At 40.0% G+C, this 27,873-nt stretch overlaps 1 protein-coding gene and 10 non-coding genes across 12 annotated transcripts; all 11 read right to left on the bottom strand.

Annotated features, from left to right (window-relative positions):
- Positions 1–21: 21 nt before the first annotated feature.
- LOC139950767 (solute carrier family 7 member 14-like) lies at positions 22–27,873 on the bottom strand. 2 transcript variants are annotated; one of them, XM_071949570.1, is made up of 9 exons: positions 27,479–27,873; positions 18,349–18,713; positions 7,517–7,753; positions 6,162–6,370; positions 4,789–4,924; positions 3,714–3,933; positions 2,404–3,248; positions 1,254–1,375; positions 22–1,140 (listed from the first exon to the last, which is right to left on the bottom strand). In XM_071949570.1, the coding sequence occupies exons 2-9, from the start codon at positions 18,611–18,613 to the stop codon at positions 1,045–1,047; spliced, it is 2,130 nt and encodes a 709-aa protein (XP_071805671.1). In that variant the 5' UTR covers positions 18,614–18,713; positions 27,479–27,873; the 3' UTR covers positions 22–1,044. The 2 variants fall into 2 exon arrangements, with proteins under 2 accessions (XP_071805671.1, XP_071805670.1); XM_071949569.1 differs by lacking the exon at positions 27,479–27,873 and adding an exon at positions 22,948–23,117.
- Positions 25,296–25,378, bottom strand: Trnal-uaa (transfer RNA leucine (anticodon UAA)). The gene has a single exon. It is a non-coding gene; the product is annotated as a tRNA-Leu (tRNA).
- Positions 25,461–25,543, bottom strand: Trnal-uaa (transfer RNA leucine (anticodon UAA)). The gene has a single exon. It is a non-coding gene; the product is annotated as a tRNA-Leu (tRNA).
- Trnal-uaa (transfer RNA leucine (anticodon UAA)) lies at positions 25,626–25,708 on the bottom strand. Its single transcript has one exon. It is a non-coding gene; the product is annotated as a tRNA-Leu (tRNA).
- Trnal-uaa (transfer RNA leucine (anticodon UAA)) lies at positions 25,791–25,873 on the bottom strand. The gene has a single exon. It is a non-coding gene; the product is annotated as a tRNA-Leu (tRNA).
- Trnal-uaa (transfer RNA leucine (anticodon UAA)) lies at positions 25,956–26,038 on the bottom strand. Its single transcript has one exon. It is a non-coding gene; the product is annotated as a tRNA-Leu (tRNA).
- Trnal-uaa (transfer RNA leucine (anticodon UAA)) lies at positions 26,121–26,203 on the bottom strand. The gene has a single exon. It is a non-coding gene; the product is annotated as a tRNA-Leu (tRNA).
- On the bottom strand, positions 26,274–26,356 carry Trnal-uaa (transfer RNA leucine (anticodon UAA)). Its single transcript has one exon. It is a non-coding gene; the product is annotated as a tRNA-Leu (tRNA).
- Trnal-uaa (transfer RNA leucine (anticodon UAA)) lies at positions 26,439–26,521 on the bottom strand. Its single transcript has one exon. It is a non-coding gene; the product is annotated as a tRNA-Leu (tRNA).
- On the bottom strand, positions 26,604–26,686 carry Trnal-uaa (transfer RNA leucine (anticodon UAA)). The gene has a single exon. It is a non-coding gene; the product is annotated as a tRNA-Leu (tRNA).
- Positions 26,770–26,852, bottom strand: Trnal-uaa (transfer RNA leucine (anticodon UAA)). Its single transcript has one exon. It is a non-coding gene; the product is annotated as a tRNA-Leu (tRNA).

Below are 27,873 nucleotides of genomic sequence, written 5' to 3'. Positions count from 1 at the left end.
GTGATGGATGACCCAAAATGGGTCGGGGGATTGACCCCGTCTTTGGTCTCATTACAAGAATCTATTCTAACCCCAATATACAAAATAAAAAACCTTTTGTATTTCTCTTGAAAGGTTGGTTCTTAAAGCCTGATGAAAACACTTCATATATTAATTTTATATGATCCGACTGCCATAATTCGGCATCAATTCGAAATTTTCGGGTAAAGACGTTGGTGAACTCGTAGCATTCTACCATTGTGCAGCCACCTTGTACAGCCTTATAGAAAGCCACACTGCATGCACAATCTGAGGGTTTCTGGATTAGTCTGGTCATCGACAACGGCCAGCGCAATACACACATTAGCGGATACAGGTAACCAGACTCACGATTGGCGCGCTGCAACGTTCGGTCAAGGTTACCAGGGTCCATATGGACTAAAGGCCGATATTGTCTAGTACCAAACAAGACCATGCTTCGAGCATGGGTGCCAGATAGCATGTCTATATTTATGGCAATTGTGCCTATACGCTGTTGCACGTGCAGACGACCGAAAGTTCAGCTGCTCCTCAAACCAATCAAAACACATAGAAAGCTTACGTCACCGCACGTTTATCCAATGAAATCACTGTATCGAATATTAAACATCACTGGTTCTGTATAACCAATACATGTGTTCATCCTTGCGGATAAAGACGTTATCCTAGCCGATAAAGACAGGGGATCAGCATTCATGTGGACCAGCGGCATAAGGATGCACCACACAAAGGTACTTGTGCGAGCTTGACCAAGGGTTAATAAAGAATCCAAACCTAATAACTCGATCATTTCAGGACCACACATACCGTATGTCAAAAAGAAAACACAAAAATGAAAACAGTACAAATAAGTAGGCTTTACTAAGTATAAAACTGTCGCTATCACCCTTTTGATTGCATACAGAAACGTCCTTATGGCTTGGAATTAGTACTTTCCTCATCAGATTTCTTTTTCCAGTAATATGGACTATTAAGTATACTGAAAGCACACTTTTTCTGGCAAAACTATTTTATTTGGGATTTGTTTTAATCTGATTCTAAATCAACGATTGGTTCCTTATCTCCTGCGGGCTTTGGTGCACTCTTAGCGTGGGCAGGCACCATACTGGCCTCGGTCGGCATCTGCAAAAGGAAAAGAATAGGTAAGAAGAGGTCAAACAAACTTGTCAGCAAAAACCACTCCATTATTTAGGATAAAATGCATATTATTATAATAAATTCGTTTCATTTATCACCTCAACTCCTTTGGCGTCCATGAGAATTGCCTCTTTGCCCGATTTATTACGCCTCGTGACGTCATGATGACGAGCTTCGATGTTACTGTTCCAGATACCATACCCGAAATAGATGATAAGACCTGCAACAAATTTTAATGAATTTTTTACAAATTGCACAATATTCGAATCCCACAAAGCTAACCGCTAATTTCTCATTCACTAGGATAAAGTTCTGTCGTCTAGTTTAACCCTCATCCACAATTTCTTGATTTGTGTAATTCATAATCATAGACGGTTTAGCCCGTTGAGAGAGAGATTGACTAGAGTGATTGGCTGTGGCCAGCCTGGTGTTTATATCCCTTGCAGGAGTTTGACAAGTTTCCTTGACGGGAAAATAAAATAAAAAAAGTCAGAAGTGATGCAAAACAGGATCACAAGGAAGGCTACAATAACATTCACCTTTCTCAAAAAAAAAAAAAAAAAAAAATGAACATGGACTCAGACAAAGCAAATAGCGCATAACTTTTCAAACACTGTCCACTGAAGATTATGTCGCCTGTCAGCACCTTGTAAACCATACACGGTGCTTTAATAAAGGAGGTCTCATACTTTAAATCGTAGCTCCACATACCCTGCAGGGAAAAAAGTGTGCTTTGATTTGCCCCTTAGGGGTGTGATCAACCGCTCTATATTATTATTATTATGGGAAATTGGCACGGGCTGGGTGCCTGAACACCTGACGCCACACTTCGAGGCTCGTGAATAACTAATGTGGATACAGACAGGGGCCCAGTCTGGGGCTGGAGGAGGTTGGCCCAAAAGAGGGCGCAGCATGATAATTGTACGCAGTTTGGCATAATGGCAGAGCGGAATCTTCAGGGGACAGAAACTCCTGCCACAACGGCCACTGCCAAAGCTATAGGCCGAGTTCGGGCGGTGTTTTTTGGATAGTCGAGAACCAGTAGGATCGAAGTTCATGTATCTTCCTTCCGTTGTTTCTCGACTGAACCTGCTAAAAGGTGGTGTGCCATCTTGTTCCGAGTGTATTGTTCTAGCTCGGGTCATTTTCCCACCGTTCGGGCATACGAACATGGCACACGGGCCAAGAACACACCGCCCGAACTCAGCCCTTAAGTCAGGAAAAACTCGGACATAGTTTATGACTCACCAGCAGCCATCCAGATGACGAACCGTACCCAGGTGAGTGGCGAGAGCTTCAACATCAAAAAGATGTTCACAAACATGGCGCAGAAGGGTAGCAACGGCACGCAGGGCGCCATGAACGGCAGCTTATCCGGATTCTGAGGCTGTTGTATGATCTTCCATATACAGCCAAGGACGCCAACTAGCACCACCAAGAAAATAATTATGAGCCACCACTGGCTTAGAAACTCCCGACCGAATATTATAATGGCGCAGGCGATGAAAAGGGAGAAGAATAAACCTAGCGTTGCCATGGTTACCGTACTCCCGGTGGCACTCGTCGGAAGGGCGGACTTGTCCGGAAGACGCAAGAGGGCGCGAAACTGCTGGTAGCGATTGTAGATGAACTCGCGCGTGCGCGATAGATAGAAGTCCCATTTGTTGTAGTTGCGGAAGTTATCTGTTTCGGGGTCAGAGTCCACGGCGCCGTAGTTCCGGCTGCCGGGGTCAAGTTTGGGCAGTTTTGGTAGAAGTTGCTCCGGCCCCGCCTCTTCTAGTGTTGGTTTTGATTCGGGATCTTCAACCTTGTTCCCGGTGGTGACAGTGACGACTTCATCATCGTCCTCCTCGTTCTCAAAGGTATCATAGGGCAGGCCCTCGCCGAGACCTTTCTCCAGGTCCATGTGTGGCTGGTAACGTAGGATGAGGACGCACATTGAGACGAGAGTGTAGGCAAGCAGGGTACCAATTGACATCATTTCTATGAGGTCTGCTAGACTCACCATGAGTGCCAAGATGGCGGCTAAGAAGCCACCGATTACCGTGGCAACGGCGGGTGTTTGGGTGATCTTATTCACACGTGACAAAAACCTATGGAAATAATAAATAATAAGCAATGTAAGAACACAAAGTTGGAAGTTCTGTGTTTCTATGAGTTCGGGAAAAATATATTCGAGATTCATCGAATGTAGATACTTTCTATTCTTTCTGGATAGTTCGTTTGAGTCATATTTTGTCATATTTCGTCAGCTGTCTTCTCACTTTGAAAGTCTTTGTTTGTATAAGTTATTTACATGAGCGGTCGGTTTAGACTTGATAACACGTCGCTAGAGAACGCCAAATTTGTCATCAACGCTAGAAATAAGAGCCTGGCCAGGTTCGAAAGGAGCCAGGCCATCATCGAACGCTGCGGTCAAAGTCGTCGACTCACCCCAGGCCTCTGTATGACACCATAATGGCACATTGAATTCGTCTCGCTAAAGAAAGTTGCAACAAACGTCTTGATGTCAAGTCTATGACCGACCCAAATAAGAACACTACTATTCCGTGCCTAACCTGAACAGTAGCCCATCGGTAGACATGGCATAAATAATCCTAGGCATCGGGAAGAGTGAGCCCAGTAGACTGACGGTCAGGCCAGCTATTGAGCCTATAGCTACGATGTATTTGCCGGCCTCGGCGTGATTCTGAACGAACATGTCCATTAGCGGTGCCTCCTTCCCGATGTCGTAGTACGGAACGGCTAGCGTGAGAATGAAGCTGACTGATACGTAGCCTGTGCAGAAAGAAAGGATTTTATCGCATGGGTTCTTAAACACATGTGTGCGGACACTTTTGCAGTTTAAAAACAGAGCAATGTTTGTAGACTAAACTAATTATACAGTCACTTTCTTGCTTTTTGTTTCTAATAATATAAAAATGTTAACTGTTAAAGGTTTGGTGTACTTTTTGTAGGACAAAAAACACACTGCCACAGATTTACATTAAACATACACAGTTTGAATATTATGATTGTAGAAAACTTCCCTGAAAATATTACGTGCTGAGGTGCTGTAGCTTTCTTAGAAATGAGTAAAACAATGTTAAGAAAATAATTTTCGTGTCAGGGGTCATAAGACGAAAATTATTTTAGCATGTAAAAACGTATTTTTATGACATTGTTTTATTCATTTCTCAAAAACTACAGCACCTCAGCTACTAATGCTTTATGGTACCCTTTCTACCATCACTATCTTCAAACGGTGTAAGTTTAATGTAAATAGTATGTGGATATTGTGTTTTGTGTTACAAAAAGTACCCAAATCCTTTTAATATGTTTCAATTGTGCGTTATACCAGGTATACGATCATTTTCTTTATAAAGTGGGTGTTGATATCAACTTGATAAGGTGTATATAGCTTTACTGACGGAATCATTCTCGAATCCATTTGAATTTTCTTGACGTGGTCGTCTTCATCAGGGTACTGAAATTAAAATGCAGAGCTACAAGCTTTCAAAGCCCAGCTATTAAGTTTGTTTCAACATAAACAACTTTTGTTAAATAAATTAAACACTTTTTTTTATAAGAATGGAGAAAATAAAACTTAAAAAGTCACCCAAATTGGTTTCTTTTGTTAAGTCGTGTACTCACCAATGAGGCAGATTACCAGTGACAGCATAATAGCCAATGGGATCGATTTGGTTGGATTTTGAGCCTCCTCACCAGTCGTCGCAATGATATCAAATCCGATAAAGGCGTAGAAACAAGTTGCAGCACCAGTCATCACCTTGTTACGAAACGAAACAAGACTAAGTGTGATAGTTTTTGGAGTTGTTTGTTGTTTCTTGTGTGGACGTTAGATGTTTAGAGCATACTACTACTGTCATTAACTTACAATGGGAGACTTTTGGGACGCTTGGTGGCCGCAGACTTACCAGGTAAAATCCATCGTTCTCTGAGATGTGAGCATGCTCAGAACTACGTAAACAATGGACATTTACCTGGTAAGTCTGCTGCCACCTAGTGTTCAAAAGTCCCTCACTAGATGTTCGTTTATCTCATATGCTCCGACTGCAACCGTCAACATGCCTTTTGGAAAGGCTGCTTTTATAATGATTCAATAAAATAATGTGTTTTTGTGTTACACCACACTAAAACCTATATCTGACAATCTAATGTTAAATTTTCACTATATCTATTTACGTTTAGTGTAGTTTAGTTTCCAGTTGTCATAGACCTATGGCCCTTTTCTAATACATGGTTCGGCTTTGGATTTGGCTTCAGATTTAGGTTCTCTGACGTAAGGTAGAGCGCGTATGCAAAGCACGACAAACCAAATAACCCAAATCTGGAGCCGAAGCCGTGAATTCGAATAGGGCCTATTGCACTGATGTGTTCCAGCCGCCATCTTGGAGTTAAACCGATGATGAACTAATGAGCACGTTGCCTTGAATCGGTCTAGTTGGTTCTTGAAATGCGCTTGAAATTGTTTGTTGTGAAATGAATATGGTTAGAAAGATATTTTTGAAAGTAGAAAATAATGATCCACACAACATGCCTCGAAAATGCACGATTTTCTTTTTACGTCGCGAGGAAACACTGTTACGGCCATTCTGTGGAGTCAAAATTTTGACTCCATAAAATGGCCGGTCCGAGGCAACGTTTCCTTTAAACGCACAGATTTGTAAAGCAATGCTCACCGAACATTGCTCAATGAACAACCTCCTCTTTACCTCTAGGCGAGGGTGCCCTACTGAAATGACGTCAAAGGTCTATTGTTTCACCTATTACACATCTTTTACCTCTAAAATGGCTGATTGATGACGTCAGTGGACAAGGATCCATTGGCATTGCATTTGTTGTGGATGAGTCATGTGGTTCACTTTTAATTTGTACACTGTTTTATTAAAATATGCCTGTATCCTCAGTATACATACAGTGCTCCAGAAAACAAGCCAAATATTTTGTACTCGTAAAAGTTTCCCAGGTTTTTTTTTTTTAAACTTTTTTATTTCAAAACCTACCCCAGAGAATCCAAAAGGTAGAAACCCATCTTCGCTCCAGTTTCTGCCGTTGAGGAAGAAGAGCCCCCCAGCGATCATAAACACCCAGACTACCAGGTTGACAACATTGAGGATGTTATTAAAGGTCACTGACTTCTTGACCCCAGCTGTGACGATTAAGGTCATAATGATTGCTATCACCATTGCTACCAAGTCTGGGTACGTCTCGGCTAAACAAAAGATAACAAAAGGGATACCATTAAAGACAATTTCAAGTTATATGTGCACCTTTAATTTCTGTAAAAATACTAATTTGGAAGGTTGGAAGTTTTATTGATGATGTAAAGGGACGTTTGGTGAGTCGATCGCAATGGCAATGTGTATTCGATCGGGTCTGGTTTTAATCTAAATAATATTACAGACCTACACCAAAATTGGTATTTCATTGCCGTCAAAATTGTTGGGGGGACGGTTGACCAAAATTACATTCTTACATGGTAGTAAAAAAAAAAGATTATTGTTATTAGCCTGTGGATGTCGGGGATCTTTTGAAAAGTTGCAAAGCTGTATGAAAAGGCGTACAAAATGCACAATTTTCACATTAAAGTAAAGCTTTACAGACGATATGACCTCTGACGTCACTCAAAAACAATAACACGATTCGCGCGCATACCGCCGGGCAAAACCTTTGTGTTTTGGCAGCCAGCTAGAAAGTGTATGCGATCTTACCATGACTACGCGTCTTTTTGCCCAGCAAAACATGACGTATGCAGTGTTTTTTAAATATTGGGCGGTTTGAATGTACACATAGGGCACATAGTCTATAATGCAATGCCAATTTGATTCAAAATGTCATGATCTCTTTGGCTCCACCATGGTTTGTGAGCGCGGTGTAGCAGGAGATGATGTCCCCCGGAGATTGTGCAATGTGGCAAACTGTGTAAAAACTTCTTCTGATATAGCGCCCTCTGTTGAATCCTCCTTTAGCCCATGTTTATTTTTCGTTATAGAGGACAGAAAACTCCGGAGGATAGATAGACATCGGCATAGTGGTTTGTTTTTAAGCAACATCGGCTTAGGCTCCGTCTCCGGCTCCAGGCTCCGTTCGATGTTGGAAACACCGTACACATTGCACAATGCTCCAAACCTGATGACGGCGCCCAAGACAGAGCCGGGGCCCAGACCCAGGTTTCGAAAAGGCACGTGGCGTCTGTTATACACACTAATCAGATGTCTGCACTGGTGTTGAAAAGGATGGTAACTCACAGCCACGGATAAGTGATTCCTAATGTTTGGGCTACGAATTTTAAAGTTTTTTTTTAATAAAACGAATAGTAATAATAATTACAACAATTGCAAATGTTAGTATCACTTACTGTGAATGCCAAATCCACCCACGTGATCCATCATAAATTCACTGATCTTATTGGTGAGAAGTGAATCCAGGCAGCTACTCAGTGCGCTTGCGCCGGCTGCTGTACCAATCAGGTACTCCAAGATGAGATTCCAACCAATCACAAACGCCGAGAACTCTCCAACGGTGACGTAGCTGTACATGTAGGCGGAGCCTGTTGTCTTGGGAACTCTTACCCCGAACTCACCATAGCACACACCTGTAGAATAAACAACCAACATGAATCTTAAAAGAGGAAAAAGTAATGTCCAAGACGATACAATACGACAATATTCATAAAAGTTGAAGGTGCAAAGGTCACTTCTGGGCATTGATACACAAGACAACTTTTAAAGGAACATGTTTACATGGATCGGACGAGTCGGTCTTTAAAAAGCGTTTGTGTCCGTTTGTTATAAAATGCATATGATTGGAAAGATGTTTCAAAGTAGAATACAATGATCCACACAAATTGGCCTCGAAGTTGCGTGGTTTTCCTGTTACTTTGCGAACTAACCCGGTCGGCCATTTATGGGAGTAAAAAAATTGACTCCCATAAATGGCCGACCGTGTTAGTCGACGAGGTAAAAGGAAAACCGTGCAATTTCGAGGCATGTTTCTGTGGATCATTTTTTTCTACTTTTACAACATCTTTCTAACCATATGCATTTTTATAACAAACGGTTACAAATGCTTTTTATAGACCAACTCGACCGATCCGAAGCAATGTGTTCATTTAAATACAACTTTTGGAGGCGTCCTACTGCAGTACGTGCTGAGAGCCTTCAGCCTTTGTAGCCATAGTCACCTGGGCCCAATTTCATAGAGTTGCTTTAGCAAAAAATTTTGCTTAAGCATAAATTTCATTGCTTAGTAAAATCAGATTCCCGGCCAAGACTCCACTCAATTGTAATGCTTAGTAAACAACAGCTTAATACTAGTCATAAGCAATGTATATGGCAGGAACTTGTGGCCAGTAACATGTGTAAAATAAGCGAGCTATTTTCGTGCTTAAGCAAATTTTTTGCTTAAGCAGCTCTATGAAATTGGCCCCTGCCTTTAAAGCAAGGTATTGGATATAGTTTAATGTGTTCAGACAGTAACAAGTCATGCACGGAGGTATAATGACATGAATCTGGGATAACTAAACGGTCTGGAAAACAGATTAGCTTGGCCCCAAAAGGTGTGATCGATCGAAACCTATTTAAATGTTTGCATTTTGCCCAGGGCGCGTTCCATCACTGTCGACTTTGATATTCAGTGTGTTCGTTTACAGGCACGGTCTTTATAGCGGGATTATCAAGTCTGTCTGGAGCCTTAAGAATATGGATGAAGTAGGCCTACTTGAAGGTTTTCATGCATTGGGATTTGAAGAAGGTAACCTGCTCGGGCAAGATGAAATTGCATTTTATGATAATAATAATTTGGGAGGCTAATCATACTCATGGGCACACATCGTGAACATTTTCGTAACTCTTTAAAGACACCGGACACCTTTGATAATTGTCAAAGACCAATCTTCTCACTTGTATATTAACATAAAATAACAAACCTGTGAAAACTTGAGATCTTGGTGGTCAAAGTTGCGAGAGAATAATGGACGAAAAACACCATAGCCGAGCAAGGTGTGTGCTTTCAGATGCTTGAATTCGAGACCTCAGCTGGGGTCTCGAATTCAATTAATATATTTTAGTGGGAAATTACTTCTTTCTCAAAAAATACGTTACTTCAGAGGGCGCCGTTTTCTTACATTGTTTAATAACTATCAACAGCTTTCCAGTGCTTGCTATCAAGTAAGTTTTTATGCTTAAAATTATGTTGAGTAATTAACAATAGTGTCCAGTGCTTTTCAATTTAACTGCCAATAATGTACTTGCTAGTTCTTAGTTCTGGACAGCGTTCACAATTGCCACCATTCTGACGTTCTGCATGTCTTATTGCCTAAACCTTTAATGAGATTACAGATAAATCCTCTTCTTTGCTAGAATGCTATAAGAAGACGAGCAGAGCATGTCAAACCGCTGTGGTCTTGATGAAATGGCGGTATATAAAACATTTTTGTCTTTATGTATGTATGTATGTCTGAAACGTCGAGACCAAACCGGTTTCTTTCAGAGCCAACACTCCTTCAAAAGAAATTTTACACATGGTTGTACCCGCAAGTCTACAAACTCATATTTATAGTCATAGTTATACTCTTAGAATGCTTTGGTCTTGTAAATTTTAGAATCCCCCACTTATTACGAGAGATTTGTTCCGTCGCTAATGAATGCTTCGTCATTCTGCATACAAAATAAGCAGGTGCATTGATATTAACTATTGGATTTTTTAGTCCCAGTCTCTAATTCAATTTGCTCGTATACCGTGGGTAGATCCTCTCAGCTTGTGGGGCTTTGGAATTGTATTATCGACGCTAAAAATACGTTAGACCTATTGGATTATTAAAATAAGCTGCCGTGGTTTGTCTAAGCTCTTTATACACACGGGCAAGGATATCATAATATTATGTCAGAAGTACCACTTGAATTGTAAATAAAAAATTAACTACAAAAGAGAAATCATTTCATTGGTTTGGGAATGAAACAAATTAATAATAATTAATAGAGAAGTATTGACGCAATTCATCTCTGACGTCATCACCACACTATGGTTGCGCCATTTTGGGAGTCGATATCCCCTTGTGTTGTATAGCGTAGTGCGCATTTTGTGAGACGCAGCAGTTACACTTATTACAATCTCTTTAACGAACATTTTGACTTCAAAATGGCGAGAGTACAGTCCTTTTTTTAACTATGCAAGTTCGCCCAAAACAAGGTTAAAGTCAGTCTATATGGGGGCTACAGGAAGGGAATTTATTTTATGAGAAAAGAACTCAGGGGAGCTGAAGGGAGGAATAGTAGGGAAGGAAACATGCACATGTGTGGCGGTTTTAACTTTCCGCCGTGTTCAGTTTTCCGAATGACCAAATACGGTAACATTACGTCATGCGATGCCTGCGCACAGCAAGCGAAAGTAGTCAATGTTTAGTGCTGTACTGAGTCCCGGATAACTGAACACGGCGGAAGACTGGAACCGCCACACCTGGCAAGGAGTTCCAAAGAGATGCAGTACGTGGAATAAAGCTGTTGGAATGACTCATTGTTCTACATCTCAAAAATGTGTATGGGTGAGAAGAAGCAAGATGTCTGGTTACAATTTGCCCACTCACAGAGCTGCTTTAAAGTTAGCTTAGCACAAACAAAATGTGCTTACCAGACCATGGTTACCAGCCAAGCCAACATACCATGTTTACATGTACAGTCTGCGACTGATATCCTGCTCATTGTTGCTAGACATAAAGTTGCTCAGCATAATGTGCTTAAGCAGGTCTGTGAAATTTGGCCCAGTGTGTTAAAGTTTGCACGAGCGATTAGTGTGTGTGCAATCATTTCACGGAAGTAAAGGTTCATTTTGACTTGTCCTCCTACATTTCAAATGGTTGATTCACAATAAAAGAAGTCGTATGCTGAATTAGGGTATTTGAACAGTGATTTTAAAATTACTAAAACATTGAATGAGCCATTTTGTCGCACTGCATAAACACAACAACCGGCGCTACAACGAAATTACAGTAATCTGGCGAAGCCAATGTATCGTAGCATTGTTCCACGCGGATAAAATATTAAAATATTATCTTGTTTCTTTTATAACTATTAACAATCGCGTAACACACCTTTAAGAGATTGAAATGGTACACCTTGCTACACTGTGTAATGCTAATCTATAGTACGGCAAAATGAACGGCACGTCGCGCATTGTCTCGAAAACACTCGCCCGCAGCAAGACAATATTGACCCGGGCGCGTGGGCGGGCTGGTTCAAACGAAGCCCGGTAAGCGCGGAGGATGAATGGCGTGAGTCGACATCCCTTGCCTCTGGATCAGCATAAATATCAAGGGTTCAATTTTGTTTGTTATTTGTTTGTGTGAACGGCAAATAAATCAGACTTTTTAGAAGACATTGTACACAGCAGGAATACTAAGGGGTTGGGGTATCAGTCCAGAATTTGTTTGTCATGTTTACCGCACATAATTATAAATCCTGTTGTTTTCAACGAAGTTTTTATTTTATTTTTGATGTCTCTTTTTTACAGTGTTGACTGTATCCGAATTAGCGTATTTGCTACGGCTACGACTGCTCCTAAGGGTGTTGTTAAGGAAGTACAACCGTAGCCGCAGAGCTAAATTTGGCCTCTAACATGACACTAGAGGGCCACAGCTAGAAATAGATGCTATCGAGCGCACAATGTAAATATTCTTCTCTTACATGATATGCCATCAACTATTCTCATTCTCAGCAGTAGTCGATACCATCCTTCCTTTCCTGATCAATAAAATAGTATTATAGGCTAGACATGAGAAGACAAATTACACCATGGAAACACTTGACATTCACGCAGAGGTCGGGCGACATGTACAAACTAGACCGATTGGTTTATTAAGGGAAGGGAAGCGGTCTTACATTCATCCAGAGGGAGATGAATTTGTTTTACGCCAAGGAATTTCTTTTTCGATGGCAAATCATACCACGGGTTTGAGCTGCTCAATTTATATGGGACTATAAATTATACTTGAGGCTAAATGAGATTTATACAATAAAATGTAACGTATGCAACATTCGTTTCAAAAGTTGGTCGCGTTTTTTTGGAGATATTGCCGAACTCCGGAGCGGGTGCCCACGACGCTGGGACAATATTCCCCATACGAACACACCGTCTGAGACATGTTATTGTATCAAATTTGTTTTTTATTTATTAAAAAGTAATATTTTTGTCCTTAACCGCCTATTACCTCGAAGTGAAATGTTTCTAATAATGCATTATACTATCTTAAGCTGCTATACTTCTCACCACTTAATAAACTATTATTGACATTAAATTTCAGAGTCATTACCAACTGTATAAAGACCCTTTAAAGCCATTGAACACTTTCGGTAAACAGTATTGTCCAAAAGCCCACACTTCGTGTATCACAACTTAAGTATAATATAACAATCCTGTGAAGATTTAGGCTCAATCGGTCATCGGAGTCGGGAGAAAATAACGGGAAAACCCACCCTTGTTTCCTCACGTTTCGCCGTGTAATGACATGTGTTCAAAATAAATCCGAAATTCTCGACGACGAGAATTGATAACTGTTTTAATGTTTTCTCAAAAAGTAAAGTAAAGCATTTCATGGAATAATATTTCAAGAGAAGCCTTTCACCAATACCTTCTATAAACCCTGTAAGTTATTTGTAAAACTTTTTTTTTTCTGTTCCGAAAGTGTATAATGGCTTTAAAGGCAGTGGACACTATTGGTAATTACTCAAAATAATTGTTGGCATAAAACCTTTCTTGGTGACTAGTAATGGAGAGAGGTTGATGTATAAAACATTGTGAGAAACGGCTCCCTCTCTGAAGTGCCATTATTTTCGAGAAAGAAGTAATTTTCCACGAATTTGATTGCGATACCTCAGATTTAGAACTTGAGGTCTCGAAATCAACCATCTGAACCGCCGTGTGACAAGGGTTATTTTTCTTTCATTATTATCTCGCAACTTCGATGACCGATTGAGCTCAAATTTTCACAGGTTAGTTGTTTTATGCATATATTGAGAAACACCAACTGTGAAGGCTATAGTCTTTGACAATTACCAATAAAGTCCACTGCCTTTAATACGTCCTTATTGACTCTAATTTTCAGAGTCATTGCCAATAAAGACCCTTTAAAGTTCGCAGTCAATATTATTACTTTTTAGAGGTCAGTATCCACAATAGCTAGTTGTCATGTATTAGTGACCAATCAACAAAAAAGGTAAATGTTAGACGTCACCATGATTTTTATTTGCACGTTCGTACAAATTATGCACCTGTTTTGATTGTTGCAATGCAAGTAACGGTAAAAACCGCAAACACAAACAATACCCTTTTGTGAAATAATCAAATAATGGTACATTAACTTCTCAGCAAGAAAATTTGTTTACAGTCTACGGCGTGGTATTTTATACGGATGCATTGTAATGGTTCACTCCCCTTCAAGCGACCACTCAACTCGAGTTAATCATTTTTAAACCTGAAGTATGAGGGGAATTTCCAGCGGAAATTAAAACATATTCAGCAAACCCTTCGAGCGACTTTTGTACGTAAGTGTGAAATGGTTGACATGGCCGAGCCATGGTTGATAAAATCACATGATTTTATCACGGAATAAGTAAGTTGGGAAGGTTGTGCATTCCGCTCTACCAGCCAGGCTCCTGTGGTGAATGATACCCTTTCATATATTCACATGAAGGGGGTGAAGGGGTGAAGGGGGCAACACTGTTTTAGCCCCAGACTAGGTGTCAACGTGCCCCTATGGTGACAGTTAGTTGGGTTGAAAGTTCATTTCAGATTATTTGTAGCCTCAAACTTATTTGTTGTGCTTACAAAACGGTCATCAATAGCATTTTCTTAGCTTCATGTAAATGTTTTAAATGCTTTAATTAAAGACAATGTTGGACTAAAATAACAAGATAAATACTGCAATTGACATTAAAGGGTCTATGTACTTTTTGTAGGACAAAAAAAAAAACAATGTCTATATTTACCCTAATTACACCGTTTGAAGATAATGATAGTATATAGAAAGCTTCCCTGAAAATATTACTTGCTGATGTGCTGTAGTTTTTGAGAAATTAGTAAAACAATGTCATGAAAATAATTTTCGTCTAAGTGATCATGAGACGAAAATTATTTTAGCATGTAAAGACGTATTTTCATGACATTGTTTTACTCATTTCTCAAAAACTAAAGCACTTTAAAGGTACGCTTTCTACTATCATTGTCTTCAAATGGTGTAAGTTCGATTCAGATCTGTGGACATTGTGTTTTGTGTTACAAAAAGTACCCAAATCCTTTAATGGTTGATACAACACATGATTTGGGGGGAGGGATATCTTTGGTAAATTGATCAAAAAAATTAATGATCGTAAACAATTATATTGATAAAGAGCATTGGAGAGCTGATGAAGGTTGTTTAAAATTACTCCCTTTGAAGTGACGTAGTTTTAGGGAAAGGGGTTGTTTTTCAACGACAAACTTGAACCTGAAAAAGGCATCAGGCATGAAGCCTTTCTAAGACATCTAAAGATCACTTGTTTTCTTTCATTGTTTTATTGCAACTTCGATTACCAATTGTGCAAACATTATAACAGGTTTGTTAGTTTATGCATAAGTTGAAATTTCCCAAACAAGGATACTTGTCTTTTAAAAGGTTAGCTTGCCTTTAAAGGCAGTGGACACTTTTGGTAATTACTCAAAATATTTATTAGCATAAAACCTTTTTTGATTACGAGTAATGGGGAGAGGTTGATGGTATAAAACATTGTGAGAAACGGCTCCATCCGAAGTTCCATAGTTTTCGAGAAAGAAGTAACTTTCCATGACTTTGATTTCGAGACCTCAGATTTAGAACTTGAGGTCTCGAAATCAACCATCTAAACGCACACAACTTCGTGTGACGGGTGTTTTTTCTTTCATTATTATCTCGCAAGTTTGGTCACCGATTGAGCTCAAATTTTCACAGGTTAGTCATTTTATGTATAATTATGTTGAGATACACCAACTGTGAAGGCTAGTCTTTGACAATTACCAATAGTGTCCACTGCCTTTAATGACGATTGCAAATAATTACCTTGCTTTTTCGGTAAACTAACATTTTATAAGAAATATTTTAGACTCGACGTCCATTGCTATAGCAAGCAATTAATTTGACACTTGGGTGGTTATACAATTAATCATATTTTATCCCATTTGTGAACTTAAATTTGTTGACACAGTCTTTTCATCATGTTCCAAATACGGGCGAAAGTAATTTCGACTGGCTTTTTATCAGAGCATCTATAATCAAATTATCGGGCTATGCATGGCGACATCACAGCGCATGTCGTTTTCATTCAAGATGGCCTGGAGACATTCTAGATGTGTCTTATGCTCTTTATTGACATTTCACAAACACTCTAATTTAATTAATTTGCCAGACTAATTAGAGTATATTTTTCTTGCGTTTGGTTATTACACGTATTTCTGTAAGATAGCATAAAACCAAGGCTATTGGCTGCATTGGGAGCAGTATTTTGTAAGTTGATCATTTGAACCAATGTATAACCCAAACGATTCAACATTTTCAAAATGGCTGCCGTTGCTTGTTGTTTTACCCATTTTTACAAGGGACAAAAGCAAAATGGTCAAATTGCCAAATATATTTCTCATGATATCCTTTGTATTTTTCTCATATTATGCAAATTCATTTATCAACTTCGATGAAACCTGTAAATTACTCTCGATGTATAATAAAACGACATCGCATCGTTAGACTTATGGACAAGTCGTTTATGGCCCAAAGCGGTGAGATGGTCAAGTTGCGCAGCGGTGCTCTCCGCGCGAACTGCTGGTTGCGCGACTATACAGCGCGCTGCCCGACTTGTAGAAGTCGGCAACCAGCAGTTTGCGCGAGAGCAGTGACAACTCGACTATCTAGGAGTCTACTGGGCCAGCGCCAGTTGGTGCCAGTTCGCGCCAAAGATTATGTGATTGGCGCGTACTGGACAAAACGATATTTAAAAAAAAATCTTTGTGGCAATGAACATAAAATCAAAATCGCGTCCACTGTATCACGTGATTGCAGGAGACCAATCACAGCCAATACAGCGACTGGGTTAATTAGTCTCCCAGCATCACAATTCAGCCACTTTCGCTCCCGACAGGGCGCCCCGATTAAATTAATGTCGACCACCTAATGCCTAATGAAATTTATTGAAATTACCTTTAATTTTGTAGTCTCTAGTGCAAATTAGGTTTTGGCATCAATACTACACTATTGAGCTATATCATGGACATGAGTTTTCAAGTCAAGAGTTGATAAAAGTCTACAGTAAAAGAAAGATTCAAATGTATATTCTCAATAGAAGGTTGCATGTTGTGGTAAACCGTTGAGAATGAGTAATTTTGTACTGTTTCAATTCCATACAAGCATAATGCACGTCTATAATTATGATTTTCAAATGTTGTAATATTTATATAAATTTAATCTTAATGTGCCTTAGGAGGAGTTGATCACTTTTAGGAAAACAAATAATTTCGAATGAGCAGAAAACAAGTGTACAGTTTTGGGAAAATTTCGAACTATGAACCCGTTGACTGAAAAATAGGGGAAGTCCTTATTATGGAAATACAAAAATTGAAAAATAAACAACAACAAATAAAATATACGATGGGGCCGAATACCGTTTGCCCGATTTGTCTTAGGTCAAATTATTTTCCATACTATGACTAAAGTATTCTTCATAACAATAAATCAAAACCTATGTGTGAATGCCTTTCCATGTAAAATATTTAATCTCTGTACGACTATTAATAATAATTATTGGTTTGTCAGCTATGAAGCACACACTCTTCAGACATAAGTAGATTGGCCTTCTATTATGGTTCTAAAAAAGAATCTATAGTTATGAAATATTAACCATGGATGCTTGCGTATTTCTCTGAAGACGTTATGGAGGGTAATTAATTATTGAACAGAATTCCACACTATAATGAGATAGCCGAGCTCCCCCTGTGGTGCAAGCAGGCGACCATACGGCAAGCCCGTTGCGTGTTGAATCTAGCAGCACCCATTCCGTGACAAAACATTAGATACTTTACACGCAATGTATAGTGCGAGCAAGGAATCTCGTCAAAACTCATTCACTAACCAAAACATGGACGCAGGAAACGTGGTAGACCAAAATTTACTAGCTCCTTTCACACGAGAGCAATTTAGCAAGGGTCCCTTGCTAATTATTGTAGCATGGTTTTTAAATTTTACGAAATGCACCTCGTGTGAAAGGACAGCATTTTTGTTCTACTGTCCAAGTTCTCTTGTGAAATCTTGTTCAAAACATTGCTACGTTTTACAACCATGATAAAATTAAGCAGGGGACCCCAGTTAAATTGCTGTAGTGTGGATAGCACCTTAGATGTTTTGAGGAAAGACACTGGACTGAAGACAGCAGAGCTATGGACAGCAATACAGGACAGAATCCTATGGAGAGCCATCACAGTTCGGGGACACCACCCGAAATAAACCTAATACCTAACTAAAATTAACTGTGGTTGGATAGAAAAGTAATGACCCCTAATATTTATATCCATGTCCGATATCGAGCAAAGGTTATCCCCGAATGTCCCGATACCTTAAGACTTTATTTTTGCCCTAATTGAACACAAGTTCCCAATCACTAAAATCCTCTACAGAATTCCTGAGATTCGAATCACATAATGAAGGTGTACACACAATGCCCCTATATTGAGCCCTATATTGAGCCCCAAAATGACCCAAAAAGATCCCTCCATAAAAGACGCACACTATGGATGCGTTCGTTTACTTCCCTGGGTCGACCCCGGTCTGCCCCCGGTGCGTTCGAATAGCTTTGACGTCATTCCAGGGGCTCACCCGGGTCAGCCTCCAGTGCCCTGCTTGTGGAGGGGGTCACTTGGGGGTGACCCGAGGTGCATGCCGTTAGCTCTTGTAAGGGGGTCGACCCAGGGATGCTAAACGAACGCACCCAATGTTCCCGTTACTTGAACACAGTTTATCCCTCTTCATGTTTCATCAAAGATGACAGCCAATGCGAGGATTCTAGACGCCTTAGGTCACGAGCACGTTTTTACGCACCAAGAACAGCTGCGGCCCTTTGCATTAATTTTGCATCGTTGAGGGTGCTGTTTTGAAAAATGACGTCATACGAGGGTTCTACGGAGTTAAAGTATTAAACTTACCTGATAGGATTGAAGCTAGAGCTGCGACCATGAAAGACAAAATGACACCAGGTCCGGCCATTTGTCTTGCCACCAGGCCAGACACGACGTACATCCCCGTCCCCATGCAGCTCCCCACCCCAAGGGAGACAAGGTCCAGCGTGGACAGACATTTTGATAACCTCCCGGGCACCGAGTCCTTGCGATGGTTCATGCCGGAGATGTCCAAGGATTTGACCCGCACTAGGCGGCGAACAATGGAGTCCACTGCCGATCGGAAGCCCATTTTGACGGCGGAATGGGTGCAGCTTGTTTCGGTGGTAATGACTTTAAAAAAACGTCGACTTCCTCAACAGACTTTCGTTGCTTTCTCTCTGGCTTTGTCACTGCATGGATGAAAAAATTAAAGCCAAAATCATAAAAGGAGCGTATTTCAAAGCATGGAATTCCAATTCGGCACAACATTTTATTATTCACAATACAAATCTTAAAGGCAGTGGACACTATTGGTAATTACTCAAAATAATTATTTGCATAAAACCTTTCTTAGTGACGAGTAATGGGGAGCTGTTGAAATATAAAACATTGTGAGAAACAGCTCCCTCTGAAATGCCATAGTTTTCGAGTAAGAAGTAATTTCCACGAATTTGATTTCGAGACCTCAGATTTAGAACTTGAGGTCTTGAAATCAACCATCTAAATGCACCCAGCTTCGTGTGACTAGGGTTATTTTTCTTTCATTATTATCTCGCAACTTCGATGACCGATTGAGCTCAAATTTTCACAGGTTTGTTATTTTATGCATATGTTGAGATACACCAAGTGAGAAGACTGGTCTTTGACAATTACCAATAGTGTCCACTGCCTTTAAAAGAAATTCCGCATTGGTGAAGATCGTTTGTAATGTAGAGGGACACATTGCCGTCGGATTGTGCGCTTTGGGATACAAAAAGCATGTCATGAAATTAACATGGTTGGATAGATGTTTCAAAAGTAGAATTATAAATATCTACACCACTACCTCGAAATCGATTGGGTTTTTTTCTGTCACTTCGTGGATGAACACCGTCCGCCATTTTGTGGAGTATAAATATGTATCAAATAAAAATGGTGCATCGTTTAGGTTAAAAGATTACGGCAGCAATATGTATAGGTACAAGATTTTAGAGCATTTCGGTACAATATTTGGGGCGATATTTGGGTACACGATTTGGGCTGCGTGACGCCAACAAAATTTGAGCTACATTTATATGTATGCCCTACTGGGGTACAATTAGATTGGGGCTGAAATTTGGTACGACTGGGGATTCGAACCCACACTCTGCTGATTCAGAAACACCAGAGTTTGAATTATGTACCCTTAACCGCTCGGCCACGACACTTCCAGGTCACAGCTGCTTAGGCCTACTCCTTTTGAATCAAGAAAAAGTAGTACAATTTTATTTTGCAGAAAAATTGTTAATGGCCTGACGTTTCGACCCTAGCAGAGTCTTTCTCGAAGGCTAAAAGACAACACGACAAACATGAACAGGTAACTAAGTGAAACATAAGCAGTGAAGTGGCATATGATTATGTTTCACTTAGTTACCTGTTCATGTGTGTTGGGATGACATTTTGCCTTCGAGAAAGATTCTGCTAGGGTCGAAACGTCAGGCCATGAACTATGTTTTTTGTTGCATTTATACCATCGGTCCATTTAGTTGGTAAGTTGTTTGCAACAGTTGATTTTATTTTCTCACAATTTTATTTTATGAATAAAGTCATTGCCCTTTGATGAATCACTACACATTCAATGCTTCCTGGGTCATGCCTGCAGGAAACAAATCCACATTGCACATAAGAGGATGGTTTGGAACCATTTATTTGTTACACATCCATTAGCAAACATTTAGCGCCAGTAACAGAATGAACACGAAGCGAGAAGAAATTATGTTTAAAGGAACGTTACCGAATTGGTAAGAAACAAAAATCGTAAAGATCACAGATTTACATAAAACTTACACGGTCTAGTGATTATGATAGTTGAAAACACCTCTTGAAATAATTATTTCGGTCTGAAATGTCATGATTTGATGAGAAGTAAATAATCGAACTTCGCGTTTAGAGTTTATCGCTCAGTGAGCGTTTTATTCATTTTTATTTTGGCATCGATGCAATGCAAAATTTGTAATCGGTTTATCACTATTATTTTTCTCGTGACCCAGACGGCCGATCGAACTCAAACTTCTACAGAATTGTCAATTTATGTATAGGGTGGATTACATAAAGTGCTTTCACTGCCAGCAACTGTTTTGTTAGCAAAACCACAATTCTGTAATGCCCCTTTAAGATGTGGGAGGAAGAACCCCAGATGCATAAACCCACGCAATCCAACTAGGGACTGAGCTGAGTCCCAATCCACATGCAAGTTTCCATGACTGAGTTTGTATTAATACCCGTTAGGGATTTACATAGGTGAAAGACTATAAAAGACACATTTTAAGCCAAAATATGACCAAATATTTTAAAGGCAGTGGACACTAATTATTAGAATACAACCTTTCTTGGTAACGAGTAATGGGGACAGGTTGGTAGTATAAAACATTGTGAGAAACGGCTCCCTCTGAAGTAGCATAGTTTTCGAAAAAGAAGTAATTTTCCACGAATTTGATTTCGAGACCCCACATTTAGAATTTGAGGTCTCGAAATCAAGCATATGAAAGCACACAACTTTGTGTGACAGGAGTGTTTTTTTCTTTCATTATTGTCTCGCAACTTCGATGACCAATTGAGTCCAAATTTTCACAGATCTGTCATATGCATAATGTTGGGATCAGGCCTGTATGCTTCGTTTTTGAAAGGGCAAGGGCGAGAAGGCATTTTTCCTTGGTAATCGCCACCCTAAGAGCAAATTGTATATTTCTAGCGGAGCATTTCAAGGGCACCAAAGGCAATAACCAGGGGACATGGAGGCAATCGCCTTCATTGCCTTCGTGACGTATATTAGGCCCGTGAGAATACATGTACTGGGCCCAATGTCATAGCGCTGCTATAAGCACAACAAGACTACCATCAAAATTTCCACGTGAAGGATAAGCAAACAACAGCTAAATACCAGTAACAAGCAATATGCAACAAATGAAAATTTGGTTGGTAATCCTGTTTTTACCAAGGAAGAAATTTCATGCTTAGCAAATGTTTGTGCTTAGCAGCTCTATGAAATTGGGCCCTGGGGTTGATTTCACAAAGGTAGTCCTAACTTAGGACTAGTCCTAGCCAATGCTAAGAGATAGGACTAGTCCTAAGTTAGTACCAGTAACTCATCCTAACTTAGGACTGGTCCTATCTCCTAGCATTGCCGAGGACTAGTCCTAAGTTAGGACTACCTTTGTGAAATCCACCCCTGGTCTTTGACAATTACCCAATGAGTGCCTTGATAAACCGAGCTCACTCACTAATTCGATTGACGATTTCAATGCAACCCACGCAATGCCAAACGGACAAAGTACAATAACAACATGCTCCCTTGAATGCCAATCGACACAAAGCTCATCCCGGTTTCATCTGTCTTCCTTTATGTTCTTTTCTTTTGACACTGGAAGAATCGTCTGAATTCCTCATGAATTAAAACATTCTTTTTTAGTGATAAGCTTCTTTAGCAAGTCTTACAAAAGAACATCTTTGTCCCGTTGAACGAGGTAAATTTACAGTGTATAACTTGGTGCATAATAGACCTTTTCAAAATGTCCATCGTGCATCACAGAAATCTTGAATAACATCAGAATCTGAAGGTTCAACCCATTTTCTGTCTTCAATTTTAAACGACCACCCGAAAAATGTGTAATCAAAATGAAAAATGGTGGCTATGGGCGTTGTTACAGTTATGGGTGGGGGCGTGGTGTGTGGTAATTTGTTTTCAAGTAGTGTACACATCGATTATCTTTGTCGTGACTGTGGGTCAATTTTGTGACAGACCACCGTTGTCAAAATCTGGGCCCAATTTCACAGAGCTGTTAAGCACAAAAATTTGCTTAGCATGACATTTTTTGTCTTGATAATAACAAAATTACCAACCAAATTTCCAAGTGATTTTCAGGATAAGCAAACAACAGCTGAATACCTGTAACAAGCAATATGCACAAATGAAAATTTTGTTGGTAATCCTTTTTTTTATCAAGGAAGAAATTTCATGCTAAGCAAATTTGTGTGCTTAGCAGCTCTATGGAATTGGGCCCTGGTTCTGGTTCTGGTTGTGGTTATCGTTTAAAATTATATGGCAGGCCAGGAGTTCGTCTTTGGATTGAAGGCCGTTTTAGTTTTGCAAAGGGAAATTTCCACTGGAAAATCATAAAGTCAATGGGAAAATTTTGAAGGGGCACCAAGGCCAAGACTAGGGGCAATGGAAGCCATGGCCCCCGTGACCAACGTGTAATTCCAAACCTAAAATAGTTGTAGTTATGGTGAGCTATATTTAACAATACTATTTTAACATTGTCATGATATAAAAATCACGGCTTTGTGTGATTTGATGAAGTTGCAATATGATAAGGTGTGTGGCCTAGGGTCAGCTTTACGGCTTATGTTTGGGTTTGGGTCTTCACGAAATACTGTATACTGTATACTGTAAAATATAAAACCTACCGTAAACCGTTGATATAATTCTACCTCCATGATATCAGTAAGTCAATCCATGCGTACGTTTCACGTAAAGCAAGATGGTGTCTGTCTCGCCAGAGTCCATGTTAATATAACACACGTTGAAAGACAACCATCGCTCGTCCTCCTTTGCTATCCAAAACAACAACCTGCCGCACACCAGTCTCAAGAGAAAAGGTTTCAACATACCTGTCGGATTACCCGGCAGCTGAACACAACGGAGCGACGCTAATATCAAGCCGGATATTTCGATTACCCGACATTCCCCAGGGAATCGACTCTTCTGCCGCCTGTATGCGTGCTATATACGTGGTACCGTTTTCTGCGATTAACATTATGCTCGATTATTTGCTTTCGCCCAGGAGAATTGGATTGTGCCAGGATGATTAAAATAGCAATGTGGGCTGGATTGATCGATGCACAGCGAAGCGATCGTATTACAAGATTATGTTTCGGATGAATATTTTAAGATGATCTGGTTTTTTGTCTATAAGCCATGCTCGATATTCAGATCCACACAAAAAAAAAATCAGAACACTTTGACAATGCCACACGTTTCTTCATCAAATTCAGATGTTAAAGACACTGGACACTATTGGTAATTGTCAAAGACCAGTCTTCTCGCTTGGTGTATCTTAACATAATATGCATAAAATAACAAACCTGTGAAAATTTGAGCGCAATTGGTCGTTGAAGTTGCGAGATAATAATGAAAGAAAAAATACCTTTGTCACACTAAGTTGTGTGCTTTCAGACGCTTGATTTCGAAATCTAATTCTGAGGTCTCGAAATCAAATTCGTGGAAAATTACTTCTTTCTCGAAAACTACGTTATTGCAGAGGGAGCTGTTTCTCACAATGTTTTATACCATCAACCTCTCCCCATTACTCGTTACCAATAAAGGTTTTATGCTAATAATTATTTTGAGTAATTACCAATAGTGTCCACTGCCTTTAAGTACATGTAGGGGCGAGCCATATAGGACTCTTTCTACATGCTCACTGTATAGTACGAAAGTGTAAGGCTACCAGATAGCGGCCCTACCTTGTGTGGTATTGGCACTAGCCCTGTTCTTGTTCAAATAAAATCATACAGGAACGTGCGCGGACTAGCTTTTCCCCCTTTGTGTAACCCAATATTTTGACTTTGCAAATTTATGGACTTTGGTATGGAATTATTGCGTTAAATGTCAAGGGTCGAATATAACATAACATTTAGATTGGGTTCAGCTTGCTCGGGAAGCAATTTTGTTATTCTGTACAACATTTGCCACTGTCGTGGAGCTTTTCAACGAGGAAATTTGTTTTTCTAAATCGATTAAAAAAAGGTTGCCTTAAAGCCATTGGACACTTTCGGTACCGATTTTTTTTTCATTTTTTTGTTCACAGATTTACAAATAGCTTTACAGGGTTTACAGAAGGTAATGGTGAAAGACTTCTCTTGAAATATTATTCCATGAAATGCTTTACTTTTTGAGAAAAACATTAAAACAATACCAATTCTCGTTGTAGAGAATTACGGATTTATTTTAAACACATGTCATGACATGGCGAAACGTGCGGAAACAAGGGTGGGTTTTCCCGTTATTTTCTCCCGACTCCGATGACCAATTGAGCCTAAATTTTCACAGGTTTGTTATTTTATATAGAAGTCGTGATACACGAAGTGTGGGCCTTGGACAATACTGTTTACCGAAAGTGTCCAATGGCTTTAAAACAAATCAGGATTAGTAACATTGTTGATTAATATTTGCTTTTCTACTAGGCTGAGTCAGTATGAAATTAAGGTTTCCATTTTCATTTTATCAGCTTTCAGGTGAATATAAATTACTTCCCACACAGTCTGACTAAATACACGTCTACACAAAAACATCCACACCTTAACATGAATGTTGATTATTTTTGCTTAATTATAGCGACACATAACACCAAGGGGCATCGCCATGATTATTGAGAAAGGAAATCAAATACCACGGCCCATTAACGCTATGTGTTTACACTGTACTATCGTCAGAACCATAATGACCGTGCCTTCAAGCGCAACCCAACAGCTCAAGTGTGCATTATGCTGAGTCGATGTCGCGCATTATTTTATCTAGTGAGATTTCGTCGCAGTATTCTTTGTCTGTATTCAATTATCAATTGACTTGGGTTTTATGTCACAAAGATTTATAAATAAGGAGCTCTGGAAATGTAATCCAACTTGTTGAAATCTTGAGATAATTTTTAATACTGCAAGATGATGACATCATAAACGTATGATGACGCCATCCTGAGATAAAAATAATTTAACCATTGCAGTTTGGTCAAAAAAACCCAAAATGATTGAACTACTACCAAGGGTGGGGTTCGAGCCCACGCGGACAATTGTCCATTGAAACTTAAACCCAACGCCTTAACCACTCGGCCACCTTGGTGACACGAAACAAAATTGTCCCCAAATTAAGCAACTTGTTTTACACGTTTTAGCCTTTGCAGTAAAAACATTCAAAAACAAACTACCAAGGGTGGGGTTCGAACCCACGCGGACAATCGTCCATTGGAACTTAAACCCAACGCCTTAACCACTCGGCCACCTTGGTGACAAGTTTCAAGAACTGTGGCGAAATTTAGGGCATTTTCTATACAGTTCAGCCATTGCAGTAAAAACGTAGAAAAACAAACTACCAAGGGTGGGGTTCGAACCCACGCGGACTATCGTCCATTGGAACTTAAACCCAACGCCTTAACCACTCGGCCACCTTGGTGACAGGTTATAAGAACTGTGCCGAAATTTAGGACATTTTCAGTACAGTTCAGCCATTGCAGTAAAAACGTAGGAAAACAAACTACCAAGGGTGGGGTTCGAACCCACGCGGACTATCGTCCATTGGAACTTAAACCCAACGCCTTAACCACTCGGCCACCTTGGTGACAGGTTATAAGAACTGTGCCGAAATTTAGGACATTTTCAGTACAGTTCAGCCATTGCAGTAAAAACGTAGGAAAACAAACTACCAAGGGTGGGGTTCGAACCCACGCGGACTATCGTCCATTGGAACTTAAACCCAACGCCTTAACCACTCGGCCACCTTGGTGACAGGTTATAAGAACTGTGCCGAAATTTAGGACATTTTCTGTACAGTTCAGCCATTGCAGTAAAAACGTAGGAAAACAAACTACCAAGGGTGGGGTTCGAACCCACGCGGACTATCGTCCATTGGAACTTAAACCCAACGCCTTAACCACTCGGCCACCTTGGTGACACGTGCCGAAATTTAGGAAACTGTCTATAAATTTTAGCCCTTGCAGTAAAAACGTAGAAAAACAGACTACCAAGGGTGGGGTTCGAACCCACGCGGACAATCGTCCATTGGAACTTAAACCCAACGCCTTAACCACTCGGCCACCTTGGTGACACGTTATAGGAACTGTGCCGAAATTTAGGAAACTGTCTATAAATTTTAGCCCTTGCAGTAAAAACGTAGAAAAACAGACTACCAAGGGTGGGGTTCGAACCCACGCGGACAATCGTCCATTGGAACTTAAACCCAACGCCTTAACCACTCGGCCACCTTGGTGACAGGTTATAAGAACTGTGCCGAAATTTAGGACATTTTCTATACAGTTCAGCCATTGCAATGAAAACGTTCAAAAACAAACTACCAAGGGTGGGGTTCGAACCCTCGCGGACAATTGTCCATTGGAACTTAAACCCAACGCCTTAACCACTCGGCCACCTTGGTGACACGAAATCAGGACAGTCTCGAAATTAAGCAACTTGTTTTACACACTTAAGCCTTTGCAGTAAAAACGTTCAAAAACAAACTACCAAGGGTGGGGTTCGAACCCACGCGGACTATCGTCCATTGGAACTTAAACCCAACGCCTTAACCACTCGGCCACCTTGGTGACATGAAAATAGAACTGTATCGAAGTTTAGCAAATTTCAACATTGGTTAACATGTTGTCGAAATATAAATGTATTGTTGGCAATTAGTAACATCCACTTGATTCAATCGAACAGTAACTATAATTATGTTTGCATAAAATTGCTTTTATGTAAATCAATTTGTCTTCACATTCAATTCAGCAACGTTGCTCAAAATAAGCACAATTTTCTTTTTTGTGATGTTGTTTTTCCCCTTTTTGTTTGCTCTCCAAATTATGCGTCATATTGCATCAACTACTTACAAACCGGAGGCTTATGGTAGGCCCAAATTTTTGTCTTCAAATATTGAAGACTTTGGCGTTCAAAACCAAAATGCTGAAAAAGGAACGCTCACATCACAATGCCATTTAATACAAAATATCTTCTTTAATATAAACTAATAACCATATTGTTTGACGATTGAACACGAATCTCGTCCCTCAATCTACACAAAAAGCCCCAACACATTGTCCAACTCAAATTCGAAACACGTAAAATAATTGCCTTCTTAATAAAATCCACCGATTATTTTCATATACAATCACCAGTAACACTTGAAATATTCATTTCCATAAAAAAAACAGTAGGAGATAAAAAAGTGCTTTACCTGTTTTGGCGCCATTTTCAGATCATTTTTGACATTCCCGTCGTCTGCTTTGGTAATCCACAGTGTGTTCCTCCCTACTCCAAAGCGCTGAGTGTTCAGCTTGCGTCCCACATTAACCAATGCATGCACAATGAAGCAGAGCAAAGCAAGTAGGGTAGAGAGTGTAGGGAAAGAGCATGTCATTAGCAATGCAGCAAGCGGGCTACATCTTCCGTGCTTCCCAATCCACACTCACACCACTCTTCCCCGCTCCTTTTGTCATCTCGTTTAATCGCGCAGGGATCGCGTTGAAATACCGCGAGACTTGGTGTGGTGTGTGAGAGTCTGAACGTCCTCCATACATACACAGCGAAACAATACCGGTCATCACCCCCAGATCCTAATCATCAACTAAG

This window comes from Asterias amurensis, chromosome 18 (genome assembly GCF_032118995.1).
Source record: "Asterias amurensis chromosome 18, ASM3211899v1".
NCBI classification, from domain to species: Eukaryota; Metazoa; Echinodermata; class Asteroidea; order Forcipulatida; family Asteriidae; genus Asterias; species Asterias amurensis.
The sequence above is the reverse complement of the archived record's forward strand: the minus strand, read 5'-3'. Positions and strand labels throughout refer to the sequence as shown.